The sequence below is a fragment of the Nicotiana tabacum genome, chromosome 8, assembly GCF_000715075.1.
Source record: "Nicotiana tabacum cultivar K326 chromosome 8, ASM71507v2, whole genome shotgun sequence".
In the NCBI taxonomy this organism is placed as follows: domain Eukaryota; kingdom Viridiplantae; phylum Streptophyta; class Magnoliopsida; order Solanales; family Solanaceae; genus Nicotiana; species Nicotiana tabacum.
Genome location: NC_134087.1, coordinates 16987309 through 17011566, shown reverse-complemented (window position 1 = coordinate 17011566; position 24258 = coordinate 16987309). Strand labels below are relative to the sequence as shown.

Below are 24258 nucleotides of genomic sequence, written 5' to 3'. Positions count from 1 at the left end.
ATCGAGGAAGTCCATGAATATTATAAGTATGTCATTAGTGCATCGCTAGTTTGATGACTTTGAGGTTCTCTAAGAGTTGAGTACGGAAGGAAATAGTTATTTTATCACTGCAATGTACTTAAACTATTTAAGATGCCCAAGAGCACAAGTAATCTGCAAACAATGAGCATATGCATGTACTGCCATAAATAAAATGATTATAATAATACATACCTTGATAAAATATAAATAAAATTAGAGTTTCGTGCTGATAACGTATTATAAAATAAAAGCAATGCAGTAAAATGTAAATAAGAATAGATAGAAAGAAGGAAGAAGTCTTTTCTTCTTTCACTTTGGTATATCTTTCCATTGCAATTACATAACCTTTTATAGGCATAAAAAGTGAAGATGATGGACATAAAGTAGGAGATTTAATCTTTAAGCTATTCATAACATGAACATCCAATGCAGCATCCAATATACAAACTATGCTATTCACAACATGAGCATCCAATGTAGCATGAAATGTACAAACTATTTATAACAAATGAATACTTACAAAATAGATTATATTTTCATAAATGTTGTTATTACTTAACTGGAGTTAATACACGGTTTACATTAATTTTGTTAATTAATTTAACCCTAATAAATCAACTACAGTTTAGTTTAGTGTAAACATTCAATATCCATAAATTTGTTTCCAACTTTTGGCATTTCATAACCATTTCAACCAATCAACAGGGTCAAGACCCGATCCATATATTATCACTCCCTAAATCCGACCCAATTATGTTATCATCATCTTTCTCCTTCTCCCATTCAACATCATTTTCTTTTGCAGAATCCAATTTTTGCTCAAGTTTCTGAAGGGAATATTCTGAAATTTTCTTCTCATTTAGGGGAAAGATTTAAACTTTTCCTATTTTGGTGCTCGGATTTCAACTTTTTTATAACCCCATGTCTTCTTTTGTATGAAGCAAAATTGTGGGTCTCAAATAAAGTGGGATCTTGATTGATTTTAGATCCTACATTATCCAAATAAGTGAGCTTTTTGGGGTATATTGGTTGTGTGTGATGAGATATTGAGCTAAAAAAGGAAAAAATACAAACATGAGATTTGAATAGTGATTTTATGGGCAGAGAATTGTAGGGGGCGGGAGGGATAGGTCATAAATAATAATGGGGTTAAAAGGGACAGCTTTAGGGGAAAGTCGTGTAGAGAAACTGAAGAATTGTATAGTATATAGGTCTAGAATGAAGCTGTGGATTATAAGGGTAACTACATCTGTACTGTTGTGGATTTGTTTGGTTCAATTGACTATATTGGGAGAGAATTGGGGTCCTAGGGTTTTAAAAGGCTGGCCCTCTTGTTTTTCTCACGAATCCACTGCTTTACTTGTCGTTAAATCGTCTCCTGCGGTCCCTGCTAGAGTTCTTCCACCAAAGCGTGAGTATCCTTTTGACTCTCTCTCTGTGTGTGTTTGTGTGTGTGTGTGTTCATGTCCATGTACTCAGCATTGTTGACTTGTTTCCCCCTTGTGTTCCAATAAGGCTGGAGGCCGAACCCAGTTACTTTTGTTCAAATAGTGTATTTGTGTCAAGATATTCATTATGTATGAAAATTAGATTTAGAATCCAGTTATTAGCACTTGAAGTCATTGTTCTAAAATACAGAACTCATAAAGTTGAAATCTTGGCAGTCGCATTTGCGTTCGATAACTAAGAGATCATGGTGCATATTTTCTCATAGAGATAGTCATATTAATGGGGAAGTGGAATTATTAGTGAGTATAGCTTAATGCCATTTATGCATATTTTAGTTGGAGGACTTGTTATAGAAGGAATTTTACCTATTTTCAGGTTATTCTAGTATTCTGCTAACTATAATTGGTATACTTTTAAAGTATGTTGATCCATTTTTTGAGTATTTGGCTTTAGAATATTATTGAAATCACATACTACATCGTCCTATTCAGGTTAATCAAACTTTCAGGTTACCCTAATTTAAGAACAAAATTGTTTTGCAAGTCTTTCAGCGGTTATCTGTTTCCTGACCTACATTATTGGGAGTTCCAGGGGTTGAATTTAGAGCTAATAACTTCACATCTGAACGATTTGTCAAACTGATGGATGTCATGATTATTTGTGAATCTCAGGGGTTTACAGGAATAATGGTTACCTCATGGTTTCATGCAATGGTGGGCTTAATCAAATGCGGTCAGCGGTTAGTAGCTTGCTTTTGATCAATCAGTTCACTACCACATACTTACAAATGTAATTAATTTAGACAATTGTGAATTTGACTCGTGGGATGATTTTGTCAAGTGTTTTTTTTTTCCTTTGTTCTTTGTCTATTCTTGTTGCAGATATGTGATATGGTTGCTATAGCAAGATATTTGAATGTGACTCTTATTGTTCCTGAGCTGGATAAAACCTCCTTTTGGGCTGATCCGAGGTGTGTCCACTCAATTATCTTGTTTTTTGTCTTTCAAATTACTGAATTCTTCTTTCGAAAGAAAACATGGTGATTTGTATTAACAGCATTTTTTATTTGCAGTGAATTTCAAGACATATTTGATGTTGATCATTTCATAACGTCCTTGAGAGATGAAGTTCGAATATTGAAGGAGCTACCTCCAAGATTGAAGAGTAGAGTAGAGTTGGGAACTATTCATACCATGGCTCCTATTAGTTGGTCCGACATTTCCTACTACCATAATCAGGTTTGTGGTTTATTGCTAAATAAATGGTACTTTGTTATTGTTGTTAACTCTCGCATCCTTTTTCCAGTGTAATGATGGTCATTTCCTGAATACAGATTCTTCCCTTAATTCGGAAGCATAAAGTAGTTCATTTGAACAGGACTGATGCTCGGCTTGCCAATAATGGACAACCTATGGAAATTCAAAAGCTACGATGCCGAGTTAATTTTGGTGCGTTGAAATTCACCCCTCAAATAGAAGAGCTGGGTAGAAAGGTTATCAGACTACTCAGAGAAGAGGGTCCTGTTATGGTTCTGCACCTAAGATACGAAATGGATATGTTAGCTTTCTCTGGCTGTACTCAGGGATGCAACAAGGAGGAGGTTGAAGAGTTGACTAGAATGAGGTGAAGTTAAATCCTTGTATTCATTGGTGGCTTTTAACCATCCTTAGTTTTCTGGCTGAGTAATTTTTCCTTTCTGCAGATATGCTTATCCATGGTGGAAAGAAAAAATTATAAATTCAGATTTGAAAAGAAGAGACGGTCTCTGTCCTTTGACACCTGAGGAAACTGCTCTTACTTTAAGGGCATTGGACATCGATCCTAGTATTCAAGTTTACATTGCTGCCGGAGAGATTTATGGCGGAGAAAGGAGAATGGCTAGTCTTGCTGCAGCTTATCCTAATCTGGTAAGTTGGAAAGTTCTAGTTAGTTTTTAAGTTTCTGAATACGTTGACTGAATTTGCAGACTCACCATTTGCACGGGATTTCATTTCTAACAGGTAAGGAAGGAGACACTACTAGAGCCTTCTGAGCTGAGGTTCTTTCAAAATCACTCCTCCCAGATGGCAGCATTAGATTATCTCGTTTCTTTGGAGAGCGATATCTTTGTTCCTACTTATGATGGAAACATGGCTAAAGTTGTCGAAGGACATCGCAGGTATTCTTTTTTCATAGATCATAGTAGTTGCATAATAAAAGGGCGACTTCATATTCCAAATAGTAGTAAATTATTTATTAGGGATGCCCATTACACATGGGGTTTAGTTGGTTTGCTGGTTTATGTACAATGTTGATTTTATCTGAATGTCCTCTATTCTATATAGATATCTTGGATACAAGAAAACTATCTTGTTGCACAGAAGGCTTCTGGTGGATTTAATAGACCAACATAACAGTGGATCATTGACATGGGATGAGTTTTCTACCGCTGTTAAGGAAGCTCATGCTGAACGTATGGGCAACCCTACGAAGAGGTTAGTCATTCCAGACAGACCTAAAGAGGAAGATTATTTTTACTCCAACCCGTGGGAGTGCTTAGAACCATCTTATGAGGATGAGACGTTAAGCAACATATAAATCATGGTTGATGGTAACATTCGGGTTAGGAAAAGATACTTCCGTGCACTTCTATGACATATTTGGAGGAAATGCTTATGCAACACTCGAAAAATTTGAGCTCGATTTTGCTTCTGAGGATGCTGTTGAAGTAAAGGGTGTGTTGCACTCCAAATCCTGAGAAGAACTCGGAAGCATTTGAAAGGGTTATATATAAATGTTTTTTTTTTCCAGAAACCCAATAATCAAATACATGTATAGAAACTGTCCTGCCATTGCAGGGATATACATTGTCAATGGCAGTATACACAGAGGGGGTAGTACAACATAGATTTGTCTGCAGGAACTTTTGGATTTGCTCAAATTTAAAGTTCCATTTAGGCTCCTCCATTCTTTTTTCTTAAATCTCGTGTGCTATATTTGCTCTTTCTCCATTGTTTGTTCTTTTACACTTGCCCCTTTATATTTTTTTCCAAACATTTTTCTATACGTGCTGTTCTCAACAAGATTGACTCTTAACGAGTTTGTGATACTCCTTCTGTTTCAAAATAGATGACGCACTTTTCTTATTAGTCTGTTCTAAAAACAACAGACACAGTTTTACAATTAAAAATAATTTAACTTTAAATTCTTCATTTTACCCATTTTACCTTTATCGCTTCTTGTTTACTTTTTCTACACAGTTCACTATGGCTTCTTGTTTACTTTTTCTTGGGGTTTTAGTTTATGGCTGAAATTAGTTGTCATTATACTCATCAACCATTGATTTTAATAAAAGCACTTTACAGCTCACTTGCATTAAACATATCAAATATACGTTATAGGAGAAAAAATGAAGAAAGAAAACAAAAGGCGACCAGAATAAAGATGTTTATTTTTTGTTTTGCTTTTCTGATATTGTCGTCAAATGCTTAAAGAAAACTAATATTTATCGCCCTAATAAAAAGCCATAGTGAGATAGGTTGTGTGCATAATCATTATCATTATGATTAATAATTCACATGTAGGTCGGGTGATACCTTAATTTTCTTGAAGAAAAATAAAAATGGAATTTGGGATTCATATAAAAAAGAATTAGCCACATAATTTTCATATTAATATACTATGTGAGAGGACACTAATGGTTAAACACTAAGGGAGTGTTTGGTACGAAGGAAAACATTTTCCGAAAAATATTTTTTAATTTTCTCACGTTCGGTTGGCTTAAATGTTTTGGAAAACATTTTTCTTATCAATTCATTTTCCTCCAATTGGAGGAAAATGTTTTCCTTATCAAGAGAAGGGAAAACATTTTCCAAAACTGCTTCTCAACCTTCCCCACCCTCACCAACCCACCCCACCCCCTCTATCCAAAAAAGGCTATTTTTTTTCAAATTTCAGTTTTTCCGTTACCATCCACCCTACTCCTCTTCCACCCCACCCCCTACCACAAAAAAAAATTATTTTTTTTACCATTTTTTTTGCAATTTCAAATATCTATTTTTTTATTTTTCTGCACCACCCAGCCCCACCCAAATCACCTGCCTCCCCCCCCCCCCCCCCCGTTTTTTTTAAAAATATATTTTTCAGTTTTAGTTTTTTTATTTATCGGTTTAAAGGTTCAAATTTTTACAAGTTCCAAAGTTATGAGTTCGGAAGTTTATGTGTTTGGAAGTTTACGGGTTCGAAATTCCGCGGTGTCGAAAATTTATGAAATTTGTGGGTTCGAAAGGTTGTTGGTTTGAAAGTTTATGGCTTCATGTTTATTATATCTAAATTATTTATGAATACTCTTGAGAAGTTATTTTCCTTAATTTGCGTACCAAACACCGGAAAATGAATAAGATTACTACTTGTTTTTCAAGAAAATATTTTCCAGTCATACCAAACACATCCTAAAGCAAAGCCACTTTCAGCACTTAACCTCCACTAAATTAATCTGTTTTTAGCACTAATTCCTCCTAATACCAGTGCTTTAGTGCGTCCTTGTTGATACGGTCATTATTTGCTTAATTTCCAACTTTTGTTCATATATTATTGCTCCATTATTCACTGGCAGTGGCTCTATTCAACCAATTTTCAAATGCCAAAATAATTAGAAAGAAAAGTTTTTAAGTCCTCAATCCTCCCTTAGTTTCAATTCTCCAACTTCTTTTCACTACGACGACTAAATGCAATAACTACTACGAATCAATCCCAAATAAATTGGGGTCAGCTATATAAAGTTTTTATTGTTCAGGCCGCTTCATTTTATCTAATCTCATTCTAATATTATAATCTATTAGTTTCACCAAACACTAGGAATTCTTTACATATTATGTTAGTATAAAAGTGTCTAACAAAACTAAAAAAACTTGAGAACATTTGACCTAAAATAATAATTATATTAACATGAGTAAAACTTAATCCTAAGTAATTGATATGGTTCGAATCAAACAAAATAAATTTAAAAATTGGAAAACGACTATAAAAGAAGTAACGGTCTAGATGGGCTCATTCAGTTTTACGAATTATTGGGATCTTGCTTGGCATTTAGCATGTTAGAATCCAAGATAGGCAATCCCAAGAAATTGCTGCCTATGATTTACTACTATTAACAGATGGTAATTATTAATAGTGTTATTCTTATCAATAAGTGAAGGATCCAAGAAATAAAAGCAACCTCGAGGTAGGAATCTTAGTAAAAAATTCAATCCTCCTCATAGTTTTAAGTGCATTCGGGTCTTTTACAATCTGACTATTTCTACCTATCAATCAATACAAGTATGACTATAGGTTATAATTACATATTTAGGGATCTTTACAATCTGACTATTTCTACCTATCAATCAATACAAGTATGACTATAGGTTATAATTACATATTTAGGGATCGTTTGGTTGGAATAGGGATTATGCCGGTATAAGTTATGTCGGTATAAGTTATGCTGAGGTTAATTATATTGAGATTATTGTTTATTCACTATTTGATATGTTATATTAAGAATGACAATTGTGTAATTTCTAAGAAGAATATATAAGTTATACCGGTGCTAATTACCCCACCCTTTATAAGGTATAAGTTATTCCGGTGTTAAAATTAACACCGGGATAACTTATACCTGGTTTGCTAACCAAACAGAGTATTAAGGTGGTATTAAATTTTTATACCACTCCTATACCTTCTTATACCTCATATCAAATGACCTCTTAGGGCTCGTTTGGTACTACGTGATAAGGGATAATTACTTTCGGAATTCAATTTAAGATGAGTTTATCCCATGTTTGGTTGGGATAAAATTGTGGTACAACTAATTCAGGAGTAGTTATCGGGGGATTGTAGTGTTTATTTATCCTTATGAGAGGGTGAAATAACTAATCCGGGGATAACTTGTTTCCAACCAAACAACCCCTTAGTTGGGAAACAAGTTAGATTAGTTATCCCACCCCCTGTAGGGGTGAAAAAAACACACTACAATCCCGAGATTAGTTATACCACGATTTTATCCCAATCAAACATGGGATAAACTCTACTCAAATTTAATTCCAGGTTTAATTACCACTTATCCTCGTACCAAACGAGCCCTTAGAGGTCGTTTGGTTGGGAACAAATTATTCCAGGATTAATTATTTGGGATTAGTTATTCCGGATTGTTATCCTACCCTCCTATAGGGATAAAAATAATACTATAATCTTGAAATTAGTTATACCACAATTTTATCTCAGCCAAATATAAGATAAACTCATTTCAAATTTAAATATACGATTAATTATGCCTAATCACTTGTACCAAACAAGCCCTTGGTTTACTGATAGATTATTTAGAACAAGCGTAAAAATAAATCTACTGTTATTAATTTTCACCTTAGGTTGAAAAGCTAACTCCTTTCACTTTATCTTATTCTAATTTCATATTTATGGAAAAATATCATATAAAAATTGCAATTGGAAAAAAGTGAGGGAGGTTAATGATGATTGTTTAGTATTTTTTACTAAGTAATCTTATATGTTTATGCTTGAAGATAATTAATCAGACCATGAATGTGGTCAGACACTCTATTATTAATTTTTGACCACATTCTCATTGGACAGAAAGCATTTAAGCCATGCAGGCAGGCTAAACGTTTTTTTGTTTGTTAACACAAGTGCATAAAAAGATTAAATTAGCGAGTTTGAATTCCTTTTTTTTTGGCCCAAGAGAGTATGAACTCATAACACTAATCATGAATTGATTTTCTGGAATCAACTAGATCCACTTGGTTTATGAATTATTTATAGCACTTTTTCCTCATGAAAAGGAAAGTATTTTTTAAAAATAAATATTGCAAACCAAGAAAATTTTACTAACTAATTTTCAATACATTCCTCATTTTAAAATAAAGGTCCTCATTACTAACTCTTGTTTAACTTTCCAAAAGACTCTATATATATTACTAGTAATCGTTTATTTAGAGATATTTCACATCAAGTGAGTATATGTATGAGACACTGACAATAAGAATAAGGAGACGTACCTAGTTGAAAATAAGGTACAATTGACAATGATTCATTACCCGACATGATATGATGTTATTCGTATTAGTTCATGCTAACATTTTGAATTTAGAACTAATTGTATGACTCTTCATTTATGCATTTGATATTGTATTCGCTTTGCCGATAAGAGTAAACTGAATTAGTGTTTGAAAAGAATAAATTAATAAGTAGTACATTACATCAGTTGCCATTTTAACGATGTTACCAATTAATATTGTATATTCGGGAGCTCTCTAGTCAGTGTCATGCATGGTTCCTTGATAACTTTTAATTTAATAAGGAAAATCACATAAAATGAATCAATTAATGAGGATTACAGATTTGGTCAAGAGGAAGAAACTTAACAATATTGTAGCCGACTAGCCGCTCATGGTTATTTTGATATAGATTGATCTTCCAATATGTCAGCCTCAATATTAACTTATATTTACAATATAAATTACCTCAATTTACTATAATCTTTTACACCATCAATACATAGATAGTAAACCCTTTTTGCTATTGTTGTTACTATATTGTTTGGGGGTTAAAATCATCCAACCTCCACGCAACCGAAGAATACTATGTCATATTTGTTGAGTTTTTGTTTAAGATGAAATAGTCTTAAAATTAGAGTGAATAGGAAATGGGATTTGGATTTGGATTTGGATTCGGATTTGGTCAAATGATCGATCGATTGATTAATTTTTTGGACCAAATTTATTTGTTAATAGTGAATATTAACGTGATATAATCCGTGTTTGTAACGGATGTTTTCCAATCCGTGTATTGTGTTGCAACACTAAGCAATAAGCAGCCTAGTGCACCTCCCACAATGGTGCAAGTGCTCCTCCCACCAAGCAAGTGTACATTCCACCATGTAAGTGCTTCCTCCATGATAGCCTAGTGCTTGTTGCACCATGGAGGGGGCGGATTTCTCTCAAATAACTGCTATAAATAGAGCATAAGTTGGAGAGAAAGAAGAACACATCGGAAAAAACACTCGAAACACTCTGTATACACTTAATATACACTCTGTATACACTGGATATATACTCTGTATATACTGGATATACACTCTGTATACACTGCGTATACACTGGAAAAACGAATTGCAATCTGATATTCTCTTCAGTAAGAATTCAACATTGGCTATACTTTGCATTCCTTCCTCTCAGAATTTCCATTCGACTTCTGAGTTGTCCTCCTTATTCTGCATTGTTTTTAACTACAAACAAAGCATCCATAAGTGTGATTTACTGCCGAACTTTGTGTTCGCTGAAACACTGGGGTTTGAAGTACCGCTACACCAGTGTGTAATTCGTTCTATCCTGGGAGGAAATAATCTATAACCTTGGGTACTAGGAGGGGATTAAATTCCTTAAGGAAACACTGTGAATTCAGTGGGCTCGAATTAATTTCTGTTTTATTTATATTTACGTTTATAAGCTAACGTTCTAATTTCCAGAATCATTATTTACAAGTACAGAAGGAACAACAAGCTTAAGGAATTTAATAATTTTAATTTCTGTATTTGTGTTACTTTTATTATTCTGGAAACTATAACCTTTGTGGTTTTTGTGTACTCCCGTTTGGAGAGTAAAGCCTTCGTGGCGGTTTGTTGGAGATTAAAATCTACGTGATTTTTACTCCCATTTGGAGAGTAAAGCCTTCGTGGCGTTTTGTTGGAGATTAAAATCTACGTGATTTTTCACTCCAGTTTTAAACGTTTATTAAACGTTTGTTTGTGTCATTTTTACAGTAAAAATGGCGAATGACGGAAATCAAGCTGTTCCGATGATGACTGCCAACGCATCGACAAGTCAAACTTCGGCGTTTGCACCGACAGAGAAACCCGAAAAATTTCCGGGATGGAATTCAAGCACTGGCAGCAAAAGATATTCTTCTACTTGACTACGTTATGTCTACAGAAGTTCATCAAGGAAGATGTTCCTGATCTTCCAGATGAAACTCCAGAGAATAATAGCTTTCTCGTAATTGAGGCGTGGAAGCATTCTGACTTCTTGTGCAAGAATTATATTCTTAGCGGACTGGAGGATAATTTGTATAATGTATACAGTGGCGTGGAGACGTCAAAAGAATTATGGAATGCGCTTGAAAAGAAATACAAAACTGAAGATGCCAGGAAGAAGAAATTCGCCGCTGCAAAATTTTTGGACTACAAAATGGTAGATAGCAAGTCTGTTATTACCCAAGTCCAGGAGTTACAAGTGATTATTCATGATCTACTTGCTGAAGGTATATTTCAAATAAATGCTAATGTTGAAAGTAAATTTTTTAGTAATTTTACTAACGGAATTTTCATTGAAGGTCTTGTCATCAATGAGACATTCCAAGTAGCATCAATAATTGAGAAGTTGCCTCCATTGTGGAAGGACTTTAAAAATTATTTGAAACACAAACCCAAAGGAGTGGTGGATTGATTCTAGAGCCACTCGCCATGTTTGTGCTGTGAGGGACGCATTTTCTACATATGCTTCTGCTGGCCCCGAAGAGACGCTCTCTATGGGAAATGCTGCTACAACAAAAATTGAAGGATACGGTAAGATATTTCTCAAGATGACTTCTGGCAAGGTTATGACTTTGAACAACGTCCTTCATGTTCCCGAGATTAGGAAGAGCTTAGTCTCTACTGGACTTCTTGTAAAGCACGGTTTCAAGTGCGTTTTTGTATCTGACAAGGTAGTGATTAGTAAAAATGAAATGTTTGTAGGAAAAGGTTACCTTACTGAAGGCCTTTTCAAGCTGAATGTAATAGTTGTTGAAACTAATAATAAAACTTCAGCTTCTTCTTACTTACTTGAGTCAAATGATTTATGACATGTACGTTTGGGTCATGTCAATTATAAAACCTTGCGAAAAATGATTAACTTGGAAGTATTGCCTAAGTTTGAATGCGAAAAATCAAAATGTCAAATATGTGTGGAATCTAAATATGTTAAACATACTTATAAGTCGGTTGAAAGGAATTCAAATCCTTTAGACTTAATTCACACAGATATTTGTGACATGAAGTCAATACCATCTCGCGGTGGAAAGAAGTATTTCATAACTTTTATTGATGATAGTACTCGATATTGCTATGTTTACTTACTTAATAGTAAAGATGAAGCAATAAACGCATTCAAGCAATACAATAATGAAGTTGAAACGCAACTTAACAAGAAAATCAAAATGATAAGAAGTGATAGGGGTGGTGAATATGAATCTCCTTTTGAACAAATATGTTTAAAATATGGAATTATTCATCAAACAACATCCCCTTACACGCCCCAATCCAATGGGATTGCGGAAAGAAAGAATCGTTCATTAAAGGAAATGATGAACGCATTGTTGATAAGTTCTGGTTTTCCACAGAACTTGTGGGGGGAAGCCGTTCTTACGGCTAACCGAATACAAAATCGAGTACCCCATAGCAAAACACAATCCATTCCATATGAAAAATGGAAAGGAAGGAAGCCCAACTTAAATTATTTTAAAGTGTGAGGGTGTTTAGCAAAAGTGCAAGTTCCTAAACCCAAAAGGGTAAAAATAGGACCGAAAACAGTTGATTGTGTTTTCATAGGATATGCGACTAATAGTAAAGCATATCGATTTCTGGTTCATAAATCAGAAAATCCCGACATTCATAATAATACGGTTATAGAATCAGATAATGCTGAGTTCTTTGAAAATATATATCCGTATAAAAAGGAATGCGAGTCGATTGGTGAAGGATCTAAACGACCTCGGGAAGAAACAAAAGAAAGTACATTTAATCCGGGGGATCCAAGACGTAGTAAACGTCAAAGAACGTCTACTTCGTTTGGACCAGATTTTGTGACTTTCTTATTGGAAAATGAGCCTCGAACATTTAAAGAAGCTATGTCTTCTTCGGAATCATTGTTCTGGAAAGAGGCAGTCAATAGTGAAATAGAATCCATATTGAACAACCATACATGAGAATTGGTTGATCTTCCTCCTGGAAATAAACCTTTGGGTTCTAAATGGATTTTTAAGAAAAAAATGAAAGATGATGGCACTATTGATAAATTTAAGGCAAGACTTGTTGTCAAAGGGTATAGACAACGAGAAGGTCTTGACTACTTTGATACATACTCCCCAGTTACAAGGATTACATCCATACGGATGTTAGTAGCATTAGCTGCAGTGTATGGTCTTGAAATTCATCAAATGGATGTTAAAACGGCCTTCTTAAATGGAGAGTTGGAGGAAGAAATTTACATGGAACAACCTGAAGGGTTTGTGGTTCCAGGTAAAGAAAATAAGGTATGTAGACTTGTTAAGTCCCTTTACGGACTAAAACAAGCACCCAAACAATGACATGCGAAATTTGACTAAACAATGTTGTCAAATGGTTTTAAGATAAATGAATGTGATAAATGTGTGTACATTAAAAATGTTCCAAATCACATAGTCATTGTTTGCCTATATGTGGATGATATGCTGATAATGAGTAATAGCATTGCCAACATAAATGCTACTAAGCGTATGCTAACTAGCAAGTTTGATATGAAGGACTTGGGAATTGCAGATTTAATTCTGGGGATTAAGATCCAAAAGACTCCTCAAGGTCTGGCATTGTCACAATCTCATTATATTAAGACAGTACTTGAAAAATTCAAGCACTTGGGCTTTAAAGTTGCAAAGACTCCAATTGACGTAAATCTTGCACTAGCAAAGAATAAAGACCAAAGCATATCACAATTGGATTATGCTCGTGTGTTGGGATGCTTAATGTACATCATGAATTGTACACGACCAGATATAGCTTGTGCTATAAGTAAACTAAGTCGATACACGAGCAATCCAGGCCAATCTCATTGGATGGCAATGAAACGAGTTTTGGGATACTTAGAACATACCCAAAACTTTGATTTGGACTACAGTAAATATCTTGCAGTGATTGAAGGATATTGTAATGTAAATTGGATCACCGGTTCAACTCATTCGAAGTCCACAAGTGGATATGTATTCACTATTAGTGGAGGAGCGGTATCTTGGAAGTCGTCCAAACAAACATGTATTGCCCGCTCTACAATGGAGGCTGAGTTCATAGCCTTAGATAAAGCCGGTGAAGAAGCTGAATGGCTCCGGAATTTCTTGGAAGACATTCCATTTTTGGCCCAAACCGTTGGCACCAATATGCATACACTGTGATAGCCAAGCGGCAATTGGAAGGGTTGGGAGCGTTATGTATAACGGTAAATCTCGTCATATACGACGAAGACATAAAACCGTTAGGCAACTTCTCTCTAAAGGAATTATCACGATGAACTATGTAAAGTCAAGTGATAATGTGTCGGATCCACTTACAAAAGGCCTAACTAGAGAGGTAGTTGAGAAATCATCGAGGGGAATGGGACTATGGCCGAGAACAAGTCATTGTGGCGGTAACTCTACCTAGAAGGCTGGAGATCCCAAGATCTAGGTTCAAGGAGATCAAACAAAGTCATTAATGACGGTTCAACATTGTCAACAAAATTTTTTAGTCCATTCTCGTGATGAGACAATGTTCAGTACCAAGAATAAAACATTAAGGTTTTTTTAATGATTTCTAAATTTGATACAGGGTATATCAAATAGTGTATCTACGAGATGACACGTTTAGGAATCACCTATGTAAGTGTGAAGTGTTAGCCGCTTCAAGGAGAATTCTGCAAGGCCAATTCTCTACGCACTTATGAAACCAGGCGATCTTCATGGCTGAAACGAACACAACAATGAGAACCAAAGACGGTTAAGGGTTGATTGTGTGACTTATGGTTGTCTAGGTATACACTAAAGTTCGACGGTTCAAAGATATCAAATCTACCGATTGACCGAGTATATCCGACATAAGTTCACTACGGAAAGTACAAAGGGAAACCTACTTATCCAGATGCAATTAATCCTTGTTTGCAAATCACACAAGTTTTTCATGCATACTTCCGTGATATAGTCATTCCCCATTCATGTGGGGGATTGTTGAGTTTTTGTTTAAGATGAAATAGTCTTAAAATTATAGTGAATGGGAAATGGGATTTGGATTTGGATTTGGTCAAATGATCGATCGATTGATTAATTTTTTGGACCAAATTTATTTGTTAATAGTGAAATATTAACGTGATATAATCTATGTTTGTAACGGATGTTTTCCAATCCGTGTATTGTGTTGCAACACTAAGCAATAAGCAGCCTAGTGCACCTCCCACAATGGTGCAAGTGCTCCTCCCACCAAGCAAGTGTACATTCCACCATGTAAGTGCTTCCTCCATGATAGCCTAGTGCTTGTTGCACCATGGAGGGGGAGGATTTCTCTCAAATAACTGCTATAAATAGAGCATAAGTTGGAGAGAAAGAAGAACACATCGGAAAAAACACTCGAAACACTCTGTATACACTTAATATATACTCTGTATACACTTAATATACACTCTGTATATACTGTATATACACTCTGTATACACTGCGTATACACCGGAAAAACGAATTGCAATCTGATATTCTCTTCAGTAAGAATTCAACATTGGCTATACTTTGCATTCCTTCCTCTCAGAATTTCCATTCGACTTCTGAGTTGTCCTCCTTATTCTGCATTGTTTTTAACTACAAACAAAACATCCATAAGTGTGATTTGCTGCCGAACTTTGTGTTCGCTGAAACACTGGGGTTTGAAGTACCGCTACACCAATGTTTAATTCGTTCTATCCTGGGAGGAAATAATCTATAACCTTGGGTACTAGGAGGGGATTAAATTCCTTAAGGAAACACTGTGAATTCAGTGGGCTCGAATTAATTTCTGTTTTATTTATATTTACGTTTATAAGCTAATGTTCTAATTTCCAGAATCATTATTTACAAGTACAGAAGGAACAACAATATTTTCCTCCCCCCTCCTTTTTTACTTCCTCCCACTAACTCTTACGTCAGAGGTGGCTTAACTCCTAGGCCACTAAAGTGGCCGCTTTAGGCCTCACAAAATTAGAGACCCCAAAAGCTACTTTTCTTATTTTCAATTTAAATATTTATTGTACTTATGTGGTCTTTTTTATTCTTTGTAGTTGGTTGAGAAAATTTTAATGAAAGTGAAATGCAATTAAATATGTACTTACTTTCTAGTTCTTCTCATTCCAACTTGAATAAATTTTATTTGCAAGTCTAACTTTGTAAATTTTTGTTTCTTCTATGGTCTCTGTAGGTATGCTTCAAGATATTTAGATAAAAAACTATAGTTGATTTGTTTATCATATTTGCAAATACAAATTCCTGCATGATTGTAACTTTGGGAGGCAATGATATATAGTGTGTTATGTTAACGTGACGGTTATGTGAAAAAAACTAAAATTAAACTCAATAAAGATAAATGGGTATCATCAAGATTAAATTGCATCTCAAAAAGTGAAAGAAATAAACAATAAAAACATAAAAATCTAAAATTGTTAAACAAGTTTAAGGCCTCTTATTATGGTTTGTCTTTAGGCCTCCAACTCTATTGAGCCGCCTCTAACGTATATGACTACATGAACTACTCAATGATCTAACTTTTGGTATAACGATCTTTAAGCTATTGCACCTCAGTATAAAGTTTAAGGTTTTAAACATGAATGTACTGTGAACAATTTGATGCACTTGGATAATCAATTATTTTACTCACTTTAAGCAGACTGCATAGTTTAATCAATAAAATGTACTGGTCCCAGATGACTACATATCATTTGTTGCTCTATTTATGCTTACCCACGTTACGTTATTGCGGTCTTGAACTTTTTCTTTTTAAAGCTTTAATGGAAATTATCATGTATTCTGGATGCAATTTTCAATAGAATTAGAAAACAAGTGCCACGGGAGAAATTATTCTAAAAAGTGAACCATATATTTAGCATCTCCTAACCTATGTAATAAAAGATATCAACGTATTCTAACTAATAAAAAATGTATCATACAAACTGAAATGCAAAAGTAAAAGTTCAAATGACTGGAAAAAACATCCATAAGGAATTAAGTAAAACACAAGGTGGGATAGCTTTGAGTATAATTGGCATGTATTGGGCCTAGAAGAGCAAGTAACATCTGGGCCAAGTCAAAGATTATCTCACGGTCTATCTCGCTTCATTTAAACTCATTTTAGTCCAATATTTATTTCTACTGTGAGAATTCGTCATTAATGGATTAGCTCTGCGAATTTACCACAACTCTCTACCTATATTTTAGTTTGAGACTATCAATGTAAGCAAGCTTTCACCAGAGAGGATCTCATCCCCTGATAATGCAAGAAGAAATTTGTTCCAAGATTAACGGGAAAATGGAGCTTTAAGGCCTTCCCATAAACCATGCTTCTTTAAGTTTGTGACTGGAAAGAGAACTTCTCAATGAAATAAATACATTGTTCTTTCAAAACATAACAATTCCATGAAACATACACTACTTTCCAAGAAAACCCCACATAAAAGAAGAACTCTAAACTATAACCATGAAACAAAGGCTCATCAAGTATATGTAAAGATCCCATGGTTCTTCAAGTTTGTGACTGAAAATTGTTCTTTCAGAACAAAACAAAACCAATTTTACTACAAAATCCGAAACCATACACTACTTTCCAAGAAAACCCCACAAAAGAACCTCTAAACTATATCATAAGGGTTAAATACTACCTTTCCATTATTTATGAGAAAAATACATCATTATGTTAGAGCAGATCGGTAATAAAAAGAATATTCTACAACCTGTGCTTCTGAGGAACCTTCGCACCCTTTTTCTGGAACAAGTAAAAATACAAAAATAGAAGACAAGAACCAAAACAAAGAATTAGTTAAAAACTGAATTACATAATTTAAATTACATCCATATGCCATTGTTGTTCAAGGATTCCACAAGTAATATAAAGATAATCAAGAAAGATGTCCGAGAAACTTAAGATGGAAATGATTGGAAGCCTTAAATTAAAAAGCGGCTTCTCAACATGAACATGGAAGCCTCATGTAATGATATCATACATGGTTTAGATGATTTACTACAAATGTAAATATCAAACTCTAGTCGGAAACAACCTGTGCAGCCAGACAATCAAAGAGAAAAAGAGGGAGGAAAAGAAAAAGAATTACATTTACAGTGGCTTATGATCCGATTAAGTGAGATTTTCTATACCAGGTATAGATATGAATATCCCTTCAGAACCAGAAGGGGAAGGTAAAAAATTTAATTGAATAAATTGCAAAAGAACCCATGTGTGTTAAATTAGCTTCAACTTGTTTTGAGCCGTTTAAAGGCATGGACAGACTCCTCCCTTGTACTTGAATCTATCAACTGTGGATTTGGTCGATTGCTTGTGGAAATGTTGTCACCCTGGGAATCATGTCAAAGTTAAGGTTGTTACTTATGGCTTGATTCGTATAGTTTCAGAATAATATAATCAAGAACTAGAAAATTAGTGGAACTAAAAGAACTTCAGGTACCTTAAAATTGGACACTGAAGCATTTAAACTGTCATTTACTCTTTTCCCAAGATCAATTTTCACTGACATACTGGCTTGCGACAAATCTACTCCGGAACTCTGCAGTGCTTGTTTCAATGTGTTCAACAACCTGAAAGGTATTTATTAGAGTGTAAACTTATATGAATTAAAGAGATACAATAAAGAACAAAAATATCAATGACAAAAAAGCAAAGCACAACTTCACTCATATGGTAAACATTAAACAAAATCTTAAATCGACCCAAAAAAAATCCTATTGCGAAGTACATAACCATTTATTCCTATTGGAAAATCTTAACACCGTTGTTTAATGCCTTAAAATATCGAAGGTAACTGAATCTAGTTTCAGATCCTTGGCTCCCAGAACATGAGCTTATATTCTGCTCATAGCACTGCCAAAATATATGGATGCACATCAACAGTTGCTCTGGAAAGATTAGATCACAAACTTTTCCCACATTACAAAATTCTTACCTTTGAGAATAGACACTGGAAATGCTGATTGTACCACCTTCTATAGACGCCTCTTGGCCTTTTAGCTTATCATTTGTAACAGCACAATCAGTCATATCTGATCTGGTAAGCCAAAATTGAGGCTGGGACTTCAATTCCAATGAGTCGGCATCAGGTGCCAGTCTAGACTGTAGCGATGCTATGCTAGTACTCCCACAAAATGGAAATGCGTTTGGTTGCTTACAAAGTGTTGCTACGGTGTTTGTTAATTCAGACTGCTGACTACTTTGTTTCACAGCGGAAATTCTGTTTGGCTCCAGTGTCTGTCCATTGACAGGACTTGTGGCAGAGATTGCAATTTTGCTTTCGTCAAACATTCCAGCACATATAATTGCAGGACTAGATGCACTATTTGTTCCTTGAGATTGATCAACGAAACCTTGAGTCATCCGTTGGCACTTATTCTGCTTTCATGAATGAAGAAAAGTCACTGATTGCATTAATGAATGTACTAAGAGAATAGCCATCTAACATGGATTGGATGCTATCTACAAATTGAATAAATATATTTCATGTCCTTCTTGATTTTATGCATTCTTGCAATATATACAAGTAAATAGAGTTCCACCATTTCAACCATTGTATTTCAAGGGCAAAATCCCATTCGTACCCTACTTACTCCCAGAGCCACATAGATTGTGACGGGCTCCAAACATATCTACGAATCATCTATTATGCGCTAAAAAACAATGTATCTCGTACTTAGCATTTTAATTGTTTATCGGTTGGTGACCAACTCCTCCATCTTAATACACAGTATTAAATGAAATGTTGAGCTTTTTGTCCTAACTTCTGTGATGATCCAAGTCCAATGACCTTTCAAGGGCAGGATAATTAAAACTAAAGATCTAGAGAAGGAGAGAAAACAATGAGAAAGATCAAAGAAGGATTTACCCATTGTAATGTTGAAGGTTTATTCTCCGAGCCTTGATATGACCCCTCATACTTGTGCACTTTCTCTTGTAGGAATTGAATATATTCGACAACCTACAAAAGACATTTTACTTATTCGGTATACAGTTCTCGTGATAGACAGAGCACTTAATCATATATGACATTCAATTACCTCCAGCAAGAATGATGCTTTGTCTCTCTTTTGGTCACTGTGAGGGATGATCTCTCTCAACTTCAGAAATCTGACAAAGAAGTTCCAAATGCAATAGTTTGATTTTCATTGACAATCATGTCATTGTGACTATTAATAAGTCCGACAACATAGAAGCAGATTAACCAAATTTAGGGATGTTAACATGAAAACCTAGTATGGATTTAGCAGTGGAATAGAACTTTCAAACTAACAGGTGATATCTAGACAGAGAGAGCTTCTTGATATGCCTCAGATCGCACAACCATTCTCCTTTTCACATAAAAATAGTCACTACATCACACACTTTCTTTTATTTTATTTTCTCAAAGCTCTAAATTATGATTGTATACATGCCTGTCATTGATCTTGCTTCTTCTTCTTTGCTCTGTTGCTGAGTGCTTCGAGCGCGGAGTATTTGGCTTCTGATCGCTGCTTTTTCTATCGACTTTCACTGATAAATCGCCTATACATAGTTATCTTTCTGTTAAAAATGCTAAATTCAGTGTACTGAGAGAAGCAATTATCAGAGTTGTGCTAGACAAACCTCTGGAGTGTGAAGGTGACTCTTTCTTGACAATAAACTCTTCCTCTTCGTCATCATCTTCTTCATGTGCATTCTTAGCTGATCTCATCATATTGAGGAAACTCTGATTCTCAACAGCTGATGATTGCCTGCATCGTAATTTATAGAGTTAGAAGTGGAAGCATACGCACAACATATCAAGAGAAATAAAAAGCATTCTTATGAAGGAAGGCCAGTCACTCACTGAGCGGATGAGAGCGTGCTCAAGGTTGCAGTGTTATGATTATGATTTGAAGACAATTGTGATTGCCGTTCCAACGATGTCGTGGGTTTCCCTCCTCCAATGTTGACACCTGCTTCTGCCAAGCAAATAACAAGTGTTAACTGGAGCTGAAGTGTTCAAGCTCAACTCTCCACGGATAATGCTACAGTTGTCTCAGTGGTACTCAAACTGTACCTCTTAAGACATGTCTATCTCCAGCCACATTCTCCTTCCCTGTCTTTCCCTTTTTGATGGCAGACTCATTCCATATTGCGAAACCACTCCCCGAGTAAGAACTGCAGTTTGAGTTTCTATCTTCTCTATCAGTACTACTAGCCTGTGTGACAGCAAATATGTTTGCTTCTGGCGTTGGAATCCTTTGCTGCAAATAAGAAATGCTATACGTGCCAATACCACCAGGAAGAATATGTGCTGCTGAAGGAGTCTTTTCTATAGCCTCTACCTCTACTTTAGTTTCTGCTTTCCCAACTGTCTTCCTTGCTTGCTCCAGAGGTTGCAAGAAATCATGAGTTTTTAGGTGGCCACCTGTTTAGTAGCCATGGCGAGATGAGATTATATCAAGGCACTAGAAGACATAATTGTCCATGTTAAATACCATGCACAATAATGAAACATGACATGCTCCTTTTCGTTGTGTAGGTAAATCAAAAGGGGCGTAGAATTTGGCAAACAGTAACACAGTGTTTGTCAATCTTAACCTTTTTCCTATTGGTTTCTTCCTATTAATACTATATACTTCAGAATTGATGTCACAAACGAGCAGCAAACAACTGAGAGGTAGTAGAAAACAACTGAGTATCACCGGATAAACTAACCTCTGTTCTAATTTAATTATCTGGTACCGCTTCTATTACATAAATTTTCTTTCTCCCGTCTGTACTTCCGACTTAAGAAAACTAGAGTTTTCCACTTCTATTATAGTATTCTTACTTTTAAATCATTAACAAATATATTTTTGAACATCTCAATATGGGGGAAATGGCAATTTTTGATATGAAATGAGTATAAAATTATAGTAATAAAAAAAAGAGATCGAAGTAAAGTTTACTTTTAGGTAAGTCATGGACTTAATAAGATGTAAGAAGAATTAATAAATATAAAAAATGTTATCAACAACAAAAAAGAAGGTTTCCAATTTCAAGAAAGGAACACATTTTCTGACAAATCAAAAAAGGAAGCATGAGTGTTTATTGTGAGTTCATATTTACTTCATCAAAAAATTTATGCGCACTCGATATATACTACAATCCTATTAATACAGGACACTGTCTTCACATACACTCTTATTATTAAACCAAATTAGTTAATTTCATTCTCACCTTAATTTAAGACTTAGCCACTGTACATTAGTTTGATTTAATACAAACACAAGTATTTCACCGAAAAATGAGTTATAATTCCCACACAACAAGAAGAATTAACTTAAATAGCCGCCCACTCAACTCTTCAAACTAAAAATAACTAACAAATTTATAATATATATATAATTCATATATAATACGTTAATATAATTTTTGCGAAAAAATATCATTCAACATTTGCTGCTTATCACAGTCAAGGGCCCTCAAGATGGCCCAACTCTACGCATGCAGCAATCAGCGTTAGGGTCACGGGTGTATTAATTGCGACACTCGTGAGTGGCTTATATGAATTTTTCGTTCTATCCCCGCCACAATTTACATCAGAAATCACATTTGTCTGAAATTCCAAATCTCCATTCATTTACTAAATTCGACACCGTAAACTTTCTAAATCCAGACCTCGTAGCCAAAAATTGAAAATTAAAAGAAACTATGCCAAACGAAAAACAATACAATAAGATTGAGGAAAGAACAATCACAGTAAAATACTAAAGGGGATAAAAGACTTCTAAATAAAAAAGATAAATCGTTGCATGTACGGAAGATTTACCTTGCGGAGGTCTTGGATCTTGTTCAATAGGTGAATACAGTGAAAGAAAGTCATGCGTCTTCTTTCTCCCTGCCACCAAAAATATATATATGGAAATCTAAGTTTTTTACTTCGTCTCTAAGATTATCCCTTCAAAATTCCAGTTTTTTTGGCACAAATGAATTAATATTAACTGTTACCTTCTGCTCCAAAAGTTCTGGACTGAGGCAGCTCCATTTAAGCCAGAATTCTGTGTTCCGAAGAAACAAAAGGGACCAAATTGCCACTCTGTACAGCAGAATTCAACTGAATTTCCAAAAGTCGTTGCTTAATTCAACAATTTCAAACGGAAAACTCTTCAAATTCCTAGCAGATCCAGCCTCCAACAGGGGATCGAACGCGCATTAATTAGAAGCCGTTCCTTTTCAACAAAACTAAAAACTTGCCTATTGTTTGGCGATAATAATTCACCACACAACAATAACTTTGTCTCTCGAACTAGTAAGGTTGATAATAAGAATCCTCGATATATATTCCGTGTTTTTCCAAAAAATTCAGCTGCAGGCAATTCAGCTCTGAGAGAAACAGGATGTTGCAGGTCTATTCAACCAAATCTGCCAATCAAAATTCAACTGAATTATGCAGGAAAAACCTAAGAATTTTAGAATATGGTAGATCCAAAAGGAAAAAGGAGGAAGATACGTACATTTGATGTGAATTAGTGATGGATAATGCATAATTCTGCTGGTATTCCTCGTAAAATGATGAAAACAGAATTTCTCAATTCCCTAAGCGTAATGATGAGTTAATCCAAACATTGAGTTTTTTAGGGATTAATGGTAGGCCCTCGTCTTGATTAACGCAGCAAACGATGAACAACACACGCCTCGATTGCTTCCTTTCTTAAAGTTATATTTATATATGAGAAAAAAGTAAGAAAATGGGTCTCAGTGATCAGAGGAGTCTCTCTCTCTTTCCTCTTTGATGAGACAAGTTTTAAAGGTAAACGTTGTTCGTTGTCGTTGGCTGTTACGTGCTAACTCCGTTTGGAATCAACGTCGTTTAGGTAACGTCAATGCGGTGGACTAACGGCGTTGGATTCACTGGAGGAAACTGGAAAGTGTGCAACTGAGGGCAGGGGGTGGTTTGTACGGTAATGGTGTAATTGAATTATTTTACAATGTAATATTCGGATATACTTCTCTCAGCATCTTTACCTTAAAATGAAATTTTTTGTCCAATAAAAAGAACACACATTACACAGGAGCCGATAAAGTAATATGTAAACTCATATATTTTACTTTGTACAAAATATTGCTCCCTCTTATTAAATTTATATAACATTATTTTCTTATTAATTAACCGGAAAAAATAATATGTTTTATATTTAAAAGCAACTAAACCTTAATGATAGACGTCCACCGTCACACAAATATTATAACATATTTAAAATTACAAGTTTCAACCGTCTTACTATTTTTTTTAAATTTCATGTCGACGTAATATGATTGAACAAATTTTTGAAATTTGTAAGCTTAAATATGTTATGAGATTTCTGCCTATAAAAATATATATCAGTAAATTCTAGGTCAAGTTAAATTTATATGTAATGAAAGAAAAGAGACTTTTAAAACTAAATAATCTTAAAAAAGAACATGTAGCTGAGCGGGACAAATCAGAAGAGCAACCGAGACATAGCGAATGCTGTAAGCCTGCCACTGTGATGGCAGGTCACGTGACCTGGACATGCGCAATCCACATAAAAGAGGAGTGAGTTGGCATTGATCCCACTTCTTTTAAATAGATTTAAGGACTTAATGACTATGATTAGCGCACAAATCCCAACTAGTTATCCTATTGTAAGAGTCAGGGTATACAAACCGAACCGGAAAATCGTACCAAATCAAAAAGTCAAATCAAATCGATTAAAAAATTCGATTATGTTTGGTATTGAATAAAAAAAACCTCGAACCAAACCAACATATAA

General features: G+C 34.9%; 3 protein-coding genes across 5 annotated transcripts; 2 read left to right on the top strand and 1 right to left on the bottom strand.

Annotated features, from left to right (window-relative positions):
• Positions 1-774: 774 nt before the first annotated feature.
• LOC107788289 (rhamnogalacturonan I rhamnosyltransferase 1-like) lies at positions 775-4458 on the top strand. The gene is made up of 8 exons (XM_016609965.2): positions 775-1432; positions 2142-2209; positions 2352-2440; positions 2543-2708; positions 2804-3093; positions 3173-3377; positions 3471-3628; positions 3795-4458. The coding sequence occupies exons 1-8, from the start codon at positions 1165-1167 to the stop codon at positions 4045-4047; spliced, it is 1497 nt and encodes a 498-aa protein (XP_016465451.1). The 5' UTR covers positions 775-1164; the 3' UTR covers positions 4048-4458.
• A 5712-nt stretch (positions 4459-10170) lies between these two features.
• Positions 10171-11238, top strand: LOC142163541 (uncharacterized). The gene is made up of 2 exons (XM_075220844.1): positions 10171-10758; positions 10831-11238. Exons 1-2 carry the CDS (start codon positions 10371-10373, stop codon positions 10941-10943), a joined length of 501 nt encoding a protein of 166 aa, XP_075076945.1. The 5' UTR covers positions 10171-10370; the 3' UTR covers positions 10944-11238.
• Positions 11239-17412: 6174 nt separating this feature from the next.
• On the bottom strand, positions 17413-23257 carry LOC107812727 (transcription factor BIM2). Of its 3 annotated transcripts, none has more exons than XM_016637884.2 (12): positions 22978-23257; positions 22472-22885; positions 22293-22361; positions 20556-20906; positions 20343-20457; positions 20120-20247; positions 19930-20038; positions 19555-19624; positions 19383-19475; positions 18450-18892; positions 17955-18084; positions 17413-17844 (listed from the first exon to the last, which is right to left on the bottom strand). In XM_016637884.2, exons 2-12 carry the CDS (start codon positions 22506-22508, stop codon positions 17743-17745), a joined length of 1647 nt encoding a protein of 548 aa, XP_016493370.1. In that variant the 5' UTR covers positions 22509-22885; positions 22978-23257; the 3' UTR covers positions 17413-17742. The 3 variants fall into 3 exon arrangements, with proteins under 3 accessions (XP_016493370.1, XP_016493372.1, XP_016493371.1); XM_016637886.2 differs by having other exon boundaries at positions 19930-20026; positions 22978-23245; XM_016637885.2 differs by having other exon boundaries at positions 20343-20451; positions 22978-23245.
• Positions 23258-24258: the final 1001 nt, after the last annotated feature.